Source organism: Lactuca sativa, chromosome 7 (assembly GCF_002870075.4).
Source record: "Lactuca sativa cultivar Salinas chromosome 7, Lsat_Salinas_v11, whole genome shotgun sequence".
Lineage (NCBI taxonomy): Eukaryota > Viridiplantae > Streptophyta > Magnoliopsida > Asterales > Asteraceae > Lactuca > Lactuca sativa.
In genome coordinates, this window is record NC_056629.2 from 14560592 (window position 1) to 14573218 (window position 12627).

General features: G+C 42.3%; 1 protein-coding gene across 1 annotated transcript; it reads left to right on the top strand.

Moving 5' to 3' along the window:
- Positions 1–7634: 7634 nt before the first annotated feature.
- On the top strand, positions 7635–11529 carry LOC111905994 (eukaryotic translation initiation factor 3 subunit B). Its single transcript, XM_023901731.3, has 11 exons — positions 7635–7902; positions 8174–8411; positions 8571–8717; positions 8820–8948; positions 9050–9178; positions 9284–9367; positions 9780–9904; positions 9990–10188; positions 10280–10800; positions 10870–10978; positions 11071–11529. The coding sequence occupies exons 1-11, from the start codon at positions 7781–7783 to the stop codon at positions 11401–11403; spliced, it is 2136 nt and encodes a 711-aa protein (XP_023757499.1). The 5' UTR covers positions 7635–7780; the 3' UTR covers positions 11404–11529.
- Positions 11530–12627: the final 1098 nt, after the last annotated feature.

Sequence of the window (12627 nt, forward strand, 5' to 3'; positions counted from 1 at the left end):
GGCACGCGCCGCACCCGATGTGGTGACGGATATGATTCTTTCCCTCTATCTTATTTTTATAATGTTATGTTATTGATATGTGCTCTGTATGTATACGTATGCATTAGGATCGTTCCATGTGAACGGCCTCCCAGTTCCGGTGTTATTTGATTCGGGTGCGTCCCGATCATTCGTTTCCCTTGCGCTTAGCAAGAAGTTTCATGAGCCATCAGGCGAGTTAGATTACCCTTTGGAGGTGGAGATTGCTGATGATCGATCGGTGCGAGCATCGATGGTATTTCGAGATTGCGTGCTGCGTTTGTTCGAGGAGCGCTATTTGGTAGATTTGGTTCCCATACCGTTGCGTGGGAACAAGGTGATTATAGGCATGGATTGGCTGAGCCCTAATGGGGCTGTGATAGATTGCGCGCAGCAGCTAGTGCGGGTCAGGACCCCAAGTGGGGGAGAGTTAGTGATTCATGGAGAGAGGCCCCAGTGTGGACCCGCTGTATGTTCAGCAGCGAGGGCTAGGCGCTACCTTCAGCAGGGATGCGCAGGATATGTCGCGTATGTGATGGATACCCGGGAGGCAGGTAAGTCGACAGTGAGCGAGGTTCCGGTGGTCCGAGACTTTGCAGATGTTTTCCCAGAGGAGCTTCCTGGGATACCTCCGGAGCGACAGGTGGAGTTCAGGATTGACCTTGTTCCTGGTGCGGCTCCGATATCCAAGGCACCGTATCGGTTGGCTCCTCCCGAGATGCAGGAGTTGTCTACGCAGCTGCAGGAGCTGCTAGACAAGGGATTTATTCGTCTGAGCAGTTCGCCCTGGGGAGCCCCGATTCTGTTTGTGAAGAAGAAGGACGGGTCGCATCGGATGTGTATAGATTATCGGGAGCTGAACAAGGTAACAGTGAAGAATCGTTACCCGCTTCCGAGGATTGATGACCTCTTTGACCAACTTCAGGGAGCATCTTGGTTCTCCAAGATTGATTTGCGTTCGGGTTATCATCAGATGAGGGTCAGGGAGGAGGATATGCAGAAGACCGCGTTTCGGACGCGCTATGGCCATTATGAGTTCGTGGTGATGCCGTTTGGACTCACCAATGCTCCTGCCGCGTTCATGGACCTCATGAACCGCGTATGCAGACCGATGTTGGACCGGTCTGTGATAGTCTTTATCAATGATATCTTGGTTTATTCCAAGACTCGGGAGGAACATGAGGAGCATATGAGAGAGGTGTTAGAGACCCTGAGGAGGGAGAGCTTGTATGCCAAGTTCTCCAAGTGTGAGTTTTGGTTGCGCGAGGTGCAATTTCTTGGACACCTCGTCAATCAGAACGGGATTCTGGTCGATCCAGCCAAGGTCGAGGCCGTGATGAGATGGGAGGTTCCGAAGTCTCCATCTGAGATTCGGAGTTTCCTGGGATTGGCAGGCTACTATCGGAGATTTATCCAGGATTTCTCCAAGATAGTCGTACCCCTGACGCGGCTGACGAAGAAAGCTGTGGTCTTTCGGTGGGGACCCGAGCAGCAGGCTGCATTTGAGACACTGAGACAGAGATTGTGTGAGGCGCCGATCTTAGCCCTGCCAGAGGGCGTAGAGGATTTTGTGGTTTATTGTGATGCGTCCATTTCTGGGTTGGGCGCGGTACTGATGCAGAGGGAGCATGTCATTGCCTACGCTTTGAGGCAGCTCAAGCCTCACGAGGAGAACTATCTGACGCACGATTTAGAGTTGGGGGCGGTGGTCTTTGCCCTCAAGATTTGGCGGCATTACCTCTACGGGGTTCGGTGTACCATCTACACATACCACAAGAGTTTGAGGTACCTCATGGATCAGCCGAATCTGAACATGAGGCAGCGTCAATGGTTGGACGTGGTGAAGGATTATGATTGTGAGATCCTTTACCACCCAGGGAAGGCCAATGTGGTGGCCGATGCGCTTAGCCGCAAGGCGGCGCCGATCAGGGACGTTTGCATGAGGATGACCGTGGTGACTCCCCTGTTGCAGCAGATTCGGGGGGCTCAACAGGAGGCTATCAAGGAGGAGCATCGGAAGAGCGAGCGTGTGGTGGGTCAGGTTTCCTCCTTTGATTATGATAGCCGAGGACTTTTGACACTACACCGTAGGGTGTGGGTGCCGTATCACGGAGGCGTGCGCCAGATTTTGATGGAGGAGATGCACAAGTCCCGATTCTCTATTCATCCCGGGGCGACGAAGATGTATAGGGATCTTCGTCTAGACTATTGGTGGCCCTGCATGAAGCGGGATGTGGCATGGTATGTTGAGCGATGTTTGACCTGCAGGAAGGTCAAGGCCGAACATCAGAGACCGCATGGCAAGATGCAGTCGTTGGATATTCCACTGTGGAAATGGGAAGATATCACGATGGATTTTATCACGAAGCTTCCCAGGACCGCACGTGGAGTGGATTCGATTTGGGTCATCGTGGATAGATTGACCAAGAGTGCTCACTTTATTCCGATTCAGGAGAGCATATCGGCCGAGAAATTGGCCGACATCTATATCAGGGAGATTGTGGCACGGCATGGGGTGCCATTATCGGTGATCTCGAACAGGGATGTGCGTTTTACTTCCAGGTTTTGGAAGAGATTCCATGACGAGTTGGGCACTCATCTGCATTTTAGCACCGCCTTTCACCCGCAGACGGATGGGCAGAGCGAGCGGACCATCCAGACTCTGGAGGATATGCTGCGGGCGTGCGTGCTAGACTTCGGTGGTAGCTGGGATACCTATCTTCCCCTGGCCGAGTTCTCCTACAACAACAGCTATCACGCGAGTATCGACCGCCCTCCCTTCGAGATGTTGTACGGACGGAGGTGTAGGACCCCGATATGCTGGGGTGAAGTTGGCCAGAGGGTCATGGGGAGCACCGAAGTGGTGCTCAAGACGACCGAGAGGATCCAGCAGGTCCGGAGCAGGCTTCAGACTGCTCAGAGTCGGCAGAAAAGTTATGCCGACAAGCGTCGATCCGATTTGGAGTTCCAAGTCGGGGATATGGTTCTCCTGAAGGTGTCGCCCTGGAAAGGCGTCATTCGATTCAGGAAGCGGGGCAAGTTGGGCCCGCGATTCATCGGACCGTTCAGGGTCGTAGCCCGGGTGGGCAAGGTAGCGTATAGGTTGGATCTGCCAGCCGAGCTCAGCCAGATCCACAGCACTTTCCATGTTTCTCAGTTGCAAAAGTGCCTAGTGGACGATTCTGCAGTAGTACCTTTGGAGGATATTCAGGTTGATGACAGCCTGAATTATATTGAGCGCCCAGTCGCAATCCTCGACAGGAAGTCGAAGGAGTTGAGGAACAAGAAGGTGGAGCTAGTGAAGGTGCAATGGCAGCACCGCAAGGGTTCGGAATGGACTTGGGAGTCGGTGGACGAGATGATGGAGCATTATCCCGAGCTGTTTCAGGATCGAGCAGCAGACTTCAAGGACGAAGTCTAAAATAAGTGGGGGAGATTTGTAGCACCCGGTTCCTGGTACGTAAATGTTATTTGAGTATTTCCTTTCTTTTAGCCTTGGACTCGGCGAGTCATAGGTCCGACTCGTCGAGTGGATGCGGGACCCGGGACACGTTTAAGTTGGCGACTCGGCGAGTCCATATCCTGGACTCGGCGAGTCACAGTTGTTGGATGAAACCCTAAGTTTCAGGGGTTTGCACCCTATTTAAAGGACTTATCCTCCCAGGCCAGCCCCCATTCTCTCCCCAGAAGCTCCAAACCCTCGTTCTAAGCTTGTTCCTTGAGAGTTTGAGGCTATTGTGTGTGTTCTTGAAGGTTTTGAGGAAGAAGGGGAAGTAGATCAAGAGGAAGGAAAGGAATCCAGGCATCTTTGCACTCTTTCAGCAGTTCCTTTGAGGTATAATCCGTTTTTCCCCTGTTTCTATGCTTATTACTTCATGTAAGTCATTCTTGAGCCAAACCCCAAGTTTGTATGTGCAAATTACTTCGTAATATGCTGATTGGCCCTTAGATCTAGGCAAGATTGAGCTCCAGGAGCTCAGATCTGTTAGCTTTATGGCCCCATGTTGCTTGTTCACCCTAGATCTACCCTTTTGAGACATTTTGAGCCCTAAAATCCATATTGGTGAATATCCACATGTAAAGTTGGAAACTTTACGTGTGATTCGTGTCCTAGAAGTCCAGATCTGTGAATGGCATGGACTGGAATCGAGCAAATCTGTGTATTTAGTGGATGCATGGCAACGACTCGGCGAGTCGTTCATATGACTCGGCGAGTCTGTTCGCGAGTCTCCGAGTTTGTCCCCTTTTCGTAGTGTCGAGTGAGCAGTGAGTCACGGGGTGTGACTCAGTGAGTCAGAAGCTTAACTCATCTATGGAGGTACTCGACGAGTCAATGCCCTGACTCGGCGAGTTCAAGGCAATCTCCTTAGATCAAGAACAGACTCGCCGAGTTGTATGAACAACTCGTCGAGTCCATCTTCATCCGAAGAACACTTATGCTGAGACTCGCCGAGTTGTATGAACAACTCGCCGAGTCTTAGCATCAGTGTTCATCGGATGAAGATGAACTCGACGAGTTGTTCATACAACTCGGCGAGTAGGATGAAGGACTTGAATATTGGTTAAGAAGGTAAACCCGTCGAGTCGTCGCCTAACTCGACGGGTAGGATCGGGATTCAGGGCAGTCGTTTGGATAGGGACTCGGCGAGTTGGAAAGCCAACTCGGCGAGTCGGGTCAACTGAAAGTTGACTCTGACTTTGACTTAGGGCATGGTCAGGGGTAAAATGGTCATTTTACCCAAAGGTCAGTGAGCAGTGTTTGATTGGGTATATTGTGGGAATTGCAGCCGGAGGATTTCCGGAGCAGCAGCAGCAGCAGTAGGCAGTCAGTTTCCGATCAGATCAACAGCTACTTCGAGGTGAGTTACCTTCCAGTAGCGGTGGGTCTAAGGCCACAACGCCGACCCACCAGTAGGAGATGTATGGTAGATGATTGTCTTTGTGATATCATCTAGGTTTACTACTACCTGATATGTTATATGCTAGCATGATACGTTGTATGTGATAGTAGTCGAGTTCGGTTGTTAGGACCGAAGGGTAGTCAGACACCCCAGATACGTCTGACAGTATATGATGATATGTTTGCATGCTGGCTTGTTATGTTATATGCGATAGAGGTAGTATGAGGGGACCAATCCCTATGGTCGGTTGTTAGGACCGACGGGTAGTCAGCACCCCAGAATGGCTTGACATGGGTAGTCAACACCCCAGAATGGCTTCACATGGGTAGTCAGCACCCCGGAATGGCTTGACACGGGTAGGACGGCACCCCAGAACGGCCGTACCGGGTAGTCAGGCACCCCAGAATAGCCTGGCAGTATGTATGTTACGTGTTTGTATGGTATGTGGTACGACGGGGGAACTCACTAAGCTTTGTGCTTACAGTCTTCAGTTTTGGTTTTAGGTACCTCCTCAGCTAGTGGAAAGGAGCCGGCGCGGTAGCAACATGTCACACACACACTCTCCGGTTTCCGCATTTACGAGCTTCACTGGGATTTGTACTCTGATATTTTTATTGAATGTATGAATTGGCTTTTAGACATGGTTCACTTGTGTTATGATTTGATCAGACAATGTTTTTAGTTTTTAATATTTTCTAAAGTAATGTTTTTAAAACGAAATTTTTGGTCATGAAAATTGGGTCGTTACATATGCATTTTGTCTTTGTGATATATGCTATATTATTATGTGTTTTACCGAGTTAGGACCGGATGGTCCAAACCGTGTTGTGAGACCGGAGGGTCTTCACTGAGATATAGGACTGGAGGGTCCAACCCAAGTTGTGAGATCGGAGGGTCCTCACCGAGACACATGGCCGTAGGTTCCACACCGAGCCGTGAGACCGAAGGGTCCTCACCAAGACGCATGAGACCGGATGGTCCGTGCCAAGTTATAGCCATGAGAGGCTTATTATTTGTGTATGTGGTATTTTGGGGATCTCACTAAGCTTGATGCTTACTGTGTTGTGTGTTATGTGTTTCAGGTACTTCTTAGGATCGCGGGAAGGCGCCGACTTGATTGTACACACCTGTTCGAGACTATGATGAGGATTCTGGGATATTATCAGTTGTTTTGTTGAATTGTGTTTTTGACATTTGATACATTGGGGTTTTGAGAAAATGTTATACTGATTTTATGTGATTTAAAAATGAAACATTCGTTTGAAAATTTAGAGTGTTACATGTGGGCCCCATTCTAAAAAGCCTACCTTCTCTACTTATTCACCTAAGCCTTCGTGGTCGAGTCATCTTCTCTGACCATACCATTGGTTGTTGGAAAACTTATCACCACCACCACTAAGCACACTAATTTTGCTCTTAAGACATGTAATCAATGTACAGCTAGTCGAATCATGTGTACATCAATCACATTACCACACCATCTATCTCTTCCATTTTTTTTGTGTTCTCCGACCATACAACCACCATCCCCTCATCCCAACCTCCCTCACATTCTCTAGTGAGCTCAAAAAAATCAACCAAAAAAATTCTAAAAACAAACATGATGCAACCACTCAACCACTTTGGTGACCATGTGAGAAATTAATAAGCTAAAGCGAAACCATTGCTGTTGATTTTTTTTGATTAGGTTACCCCACACACAAAGAATTCCATCGGAAAAACTGTAAACCACAAACAGACAACGTCGCTGCCTCTATTTAATCTGTAAACCCACCTATAACCCACATGATTACAATATGTTTTTCTTTACTCGAGCATTGGTCATCTTCTTCAATAAGCACTTCCACTTGCACTAGTCATATTTTTTTGGCCATCAACATCACCATCGATGATATCAACCACTTACAAAAAACTCAAATTTGATGAATATAACCAATCCACCATTGATTGGTGACAATGGGTATAACTCTAGAACACTGAGTCGACGATGAAGAATCCCAAATCATCAACATTTCATTCGATAAATATAATAACTCAAGTCACTGTTACCATCATACCTTATTGTTCGCATGCAAAAAATAGATTCTTAAAAGGGAGACGAGGTGGGGAGGGGAAAGGTGAGGAAAACCTGTTCTTTAACCTTATAGATATGATGGAGTTTGGAGATATAGATAGAGGGAATCAATTGTTCTTCGTCGATTTAGAGCATCGAAAGAGTTAAGTAAGCATAACTTGTCGAAGAGGGACAATGAGGGAAAAGGGGAGGAAACATGGACACAATATTATTCGTCATAACTCTTTGGTTGTAAGCCCGATTCAATCAGTTAGATTTAATTTCATTTTCTTGGTATTATGCTTACAAGTAGGTTTCAAAAATGGAAGACATGGTAAAAGTGGGAGAGGTTGGTCAGATGAATAAGACAATGGGTGGGGAAAGGATAAGGAATGAGGGTTGTGAGGGTCAAGTGAGCCCATCTAGAAATACATATATAATAAAATTAATAAAAAAAAAGATATTGATAAGGGCACAATACTCTTTTTAATTGAGACATGGACCAAACACACAATAAAAACATATTATAGGGATGAGTCGAATTAAAAAATTAAATTAAGGACCAAATACATAAGTTATCCCAAACCACATGGGCCATTTATGTAATTTACTCTAAATAATACTACAATAAAAATATGTTTTGTTTATATAGACGCACCGTCACTCCGTCGCCTCAAAACAAATCTTATCAAAAACCCTAATTTCGACCAATAGCTCATCACATCGGTTGCAAAAGGGCGTAGCCGAAAACTGCTTAGGATTACCTTTTCCTAGGCCGTTTTCACCATACAGAAAACATTAAGCAACCATGGCGGACGTAATGTCAATGGAAGATATCCGAACGGAGGCCTCCCGTTTGAATATTGATTTGTCGGCAGTTGACTGGAACTCTGTTTGGGTTCCTCCCGGTGAAGACTTCGGTATCAAAAGGTAAAAGCTTAAATCTCTTACAGTCACTCTCTTTATTATACATGCTCGCATATGCGTTTAATTGCTGTTTTGTTTTCTGTAATAAACTGGGACGATTTCATCGTGCATCTATCGCACATTAATTTAGGGTTACCTGTGTTACATATCTATACGTGGTTTTTGAACCATTGACAATCCACTTACATTGTGTGTGTTTTTGAAAATTTCGCATCAAATACATGTATTTATGTATATGTATTATGTAATAGCTAAGAGTATCTGATATTTTCAGTGACGATGAAGATCTTAACGAGGAGGATTCATTGGAATTTGATGCTGGGTTTGGCAACATTATTGTTGTGGACAATTTACCAGTTGTTCCCCGTGAGAAATTTGAGAAGCTAGAAGGTGTAGTACGTAAGATTTACAGTCAAATTGGGGTAATCAAGGAGAATGGGCTTTGGATGCCTGTTGAGGAAGAAACTGGGAAAACTCGAGGTTACTGCTTCATCGAATACAACACTCCACAGGTATATACCTCTCTCTTGTCCCACAATTCTTGTTAAATAGCTTTCTTACTCTGCTACTCATTGGATCTATAGAAAAAAGATGATGTTTTTATCTTTTAATCTTTTAGCAAGATTGCAAATTGATTTTAATTTTTGTTTTTGTGGCATGGTTTGTTGTAGGAAGCTGAACTTGCAAAGGAAAAAACCAATGGGTACAAGCTTGATAGAGCCCACATTTTTTCTGTCAACATTTTTGATGAAATTGAGAAGTTCATGAGAGTCCCAGATGAGTGGGCACCTCCAGAATCCAAACCATACACTTCAGGGGTATGTACTTTCATTTGCATATAACTTTATGCCATGTATCTTGCATTCATATTTTAGTTATTTTCTTTATAAGTTGTCAACATTTATTGTGCATCAATACAGGAAAATCTACAACATTGGCTTACTGATGAGAAAGGTAGAGATCAATTTGTTATTCGTGCTGGATCAGACACAGAGGTTTTGTGGAATGATGCAAGACAAGTGAAAGCTGATCCTGTTTACAAACGACCTGTAATTAACCATCTTTTTTATCCTTTACTTTTCATTTTTCTGGTTTATTTATGGTTGTATTTACTAATTTAACCTTTCTTGGTTCTTTAATTTGTATACAGTTTTGGACAGAAAGCTTTGTGCAATGGTCTCCTTTGGGGACATACTTGGCAACTGTCCATAGACAGGGTGCTGCTGTGTGGGGTGGTGCTTCTACCTTCAATCGCCTTATGCGCTATGCTCATCCTCAGGTTATTACTTTGAAGTTTGAATTGATCTTACTTTTTTAATTAAATATATTTATTTGTTTAGGCTTTTAATCTTTGAATTTTGAAATTTGTGTTGTGAAATTGTAGGTTAAATTGATTGACTTCTCTCCTGGTGAGAAGTATCTGGTTACTTACAGCAGCCATGAGCCAAGCAATCCACGAGATAGTCATGTAAGGAGGTTTTTTATAGGGTTAAATACAAGAAATAGCAACACATTTTATTAATTAGTATTGTATCCTACTTTATTTTCTTCATATTACAACATTGTAATTTGAAAAATCTACTCAATTATAACAGTGTCATCCAAATACAAAGCAATTTCTACTGCTATAAATAAATAGATATTTTAATGTACAGTGTCTTAATAAGAAAAAAAATTGAAAGTACAATGCAATAGTTGGAGTGATGTTTCAAAGTACATGTTAATAATATAAACTTGAAATTACAATGCTATGATAGAAAGAAATGAAAATAAGAGGATACAATAAACAAATAAATGAAAACCCACATTACTATTTGTTGTAATTATAGAACAAAGAAATATTTTTTTGAGTTAACAGTTATAATTTTGTACATGATTAGAGGGTGGTGCTCAACATATTTGATGTGAGAACAAGCAAAGTAATGAGAGATTTCAAGGGAAGTGCAGATGAGTTTGCATTTGGAGGAAGTGGAGGCTTTTCTGGTGTTTCTTGGCCTGTTTTCAGGTGATGATATATTAATATTTGTTTGATTATAAATTAGTTGTAGAAGAGTTATTATGGTTATTTAAATATGGGTATTATTTTGCAGATGGGGTGGTGGAAAAGAAGACAAGTACTTTGCTAGACTTGGAAAAAATGTGATTTCTGTGTATGAGACAGAGACTTTTAGTCTTATTGATAAGAAATCAATTAAAGTTGAAAATGTGACTGATTTTTGTTGGTCTCCTGCTGATCCTATTTTTGCACTCTTTGTACCTGAACAAGGTGGTGGAAATCAACCTGCTAGAGTAAGTTGTTGTTACACATTAAAGAAAATCTTTTTTGACTATTTATATTTCAAGAATCTGAAAAATTCCATACTATTTATATATATTATAGGTGAGTCTGTTCCAAATCCCAAGCAAAGCAGAGTTACGCCAAAAGAACCTCTTCAGTGTGAGTGATTGCAAAATGTATTGGCAAAGTGAAGGAGAATATCTTGCAGTCAAAGTTGACCGATACACAAAAACTAAAAAAAGCACATACACTGGATTCGAGCTTTTCCGCATCAAAGAACGCGACATCCCAATTGAAGTTTTTGAACTCGAAAACAAAAACGACAAAATCATTGCATTTGCATGGGAGCCCAAGGGTCACAGATTTGCAATCATTCATGGTGATAACCCAAGGCCCGATATCAGTTTCTACTCAATGAAAGGAGGGAAAGTCTCTAAACTCACAACCCTAAAGCAAAAACAAGCCAATGCCCTTTTCTGGTCTCCTGGTGGCAGATTTGTAATTTTGGCTGGGTTGAAGGGCTTCAATGGACAGTTGGAATTCTTTAATGTGGATGAGCTTGAAACCATGGCAACTGCTGAGCATTTTATGGCAACCGATATCGAATGGGATCCTACTGGAAGGTAGGTAACATTTTCATAAATTTGGTTTAAAAGTGGCTGAATAATTCATAATTGTTTTTTGTTGAAAAGGTATGTTGCAACATCAGTGACTTCTGTGCATGAAATGGAAAATGGTTTCAACATTTGGTCATTCAATGGCAAGCTACTCTATCGCATTCTCAAGGACCATTTCTTTCAGGTAAAATTAATTAAGCACTAAAATTTAAATGTGTATAAATCTCGGTTTGCTTCTTTTTGGCTTAAAAAATTATAAACAAAACCTTGAAACAGTTTTTGTGGAGGCCAAGGCCACCATCATTCTTGAGCCCTGAGAAAGAGGAGGAGATCTTGAAGAATCTGAAAAAGTACAGCAAAAAGTACGATGTGGAAGATCAAGATATCTCATTGCTATTGAGTGAGCAAGATCGTGAGAAAAGGAAACAGTTGAAGGAGGAATGGAGTGAGTGGGTGAATCAATGGAAGAAGTATCATCAACATGACAAAATGGAGAGAGAAATGCTCAGAGATGGTGAAGCCAGTGATGTTGAAGAGGAATATGAAGCCAAACAGGTTGAGGTTGAAGAATTGGTGGATGTTTCTGAAGAGGTCGTTGCTGATGCTTAGAAACTTTTTTCAGTTATGTTGATCGACTATTTTTTGTATTTGTGTTGATTGTTTTTTTTGTCAAAGAGTTTTTCAGACATCACTGGTTTTTATTCTAAAGTCTAAACCCAAAAGTTTTGTTTAAAATTTTCTTTTATGTTGCGTGATTTGTTTATTTATCATATTAACAAGTAACAACCAACATATGTGTACATACAATATACTTTATGACAAAGGAAATTATATATGAACAATCAAACAAGGAATGATATCATGGTTTAACAAAGGAGGTTGTACAAATACAACAATCAAAGAAGGAAACGAGTTGCATGTACTTAAGAGGTTTTTTATTGAATTATCGGATCGTCCAGGTAGAAACTTAGCAATATCTACCCATCTGCAAATACCAAAAACGAATCACTTTTTAAGTCCACAATAATTTCAAACTTCAAATATGTTGAATAATTTTGTTCTAACGTTGTACGTTGAAAAAGCTACGTATGGTTTTAATTTTAGTTTTTTTTTTTTTTTTTTTTTAAATTAACTAAATTTCTGTCACAAAATTACTTTGTTATACAGTTAAACTGATCTGTAGATGGACGTAGACATCCTGGAGTTATTGGTGAAAGAAAAACTTTTGATCCTCATTGTTTTTGTTCATATGTTTTCTTTAAAACAATCATTGATCAGGGTTGCCTTGGACAAGGGATGAACACAATCATCCTTGATCAGTTTAGAAAATCTTGAAAAAGGTGATTGGAGAAGGACTTTGAAGAAGTATATGCAAAGAACAACCCCAATTGAAGTATCTAAACCATGCTCACAAGTATAAAGGAAAACACAATTGCTATTCCAGGAGTCAGAGGAGCGAACATTAAATTAATTCCTCACAACTCTTTTTGTAACATGACTCTTATTTGATCGTATAAAATGACTTTTTTTGCCCTTCCGGGAAAAGTCCTTGTTCAATTGCACTTCTGGGAAAAGTCCCATGTACACATATCGAGATTCCTAAAGTAAGTTTTCCACAATTACTTTCTTGCCCTTTAATTGACTACAAAATCTAAGTTTGATTTTTAAAGTCGGAAGAATAGAAATATGCTTGTGTGAAAAAGAGATCACTTTTGCTATAATTTTGATGTTTTTAGGTCTTGGGGGTAGATTTGGAATTTTCCATTTCAGTGAAGTGTATAGACCAATCCACCCTATTAACACAAAGCAAAAAAAAAAAAACTTGATCCGGGG

What these genes read in the sequence shown, in the direction of transcription:
- LOC111905994 (XM_023901731.3), top strand. Translation starts at nt 7,781, where the DNA reads ATGGCGGACGTAATGTCAATGGAAGATATCCGAACGGAGGCCTCCCGT. An exon ending in GTGGAAATCAACCTGCTAGA is followed by an intron (nt 10,189 to 10,279) that starts GTAAGTTGTTGT and finishes TATATATTATAG; the next exon opens with GTGAGTCTGTTCCAAATCCC. An exon ending in TCAAGGACCATTTCTTTCAG is followed by an intron (nt 10,979 to 11,070) that starts GTAAAATTAATT and finishes ACCTTGAAACAG; the next exon opens with TTTTTGTGGAGGCCAAGGCC.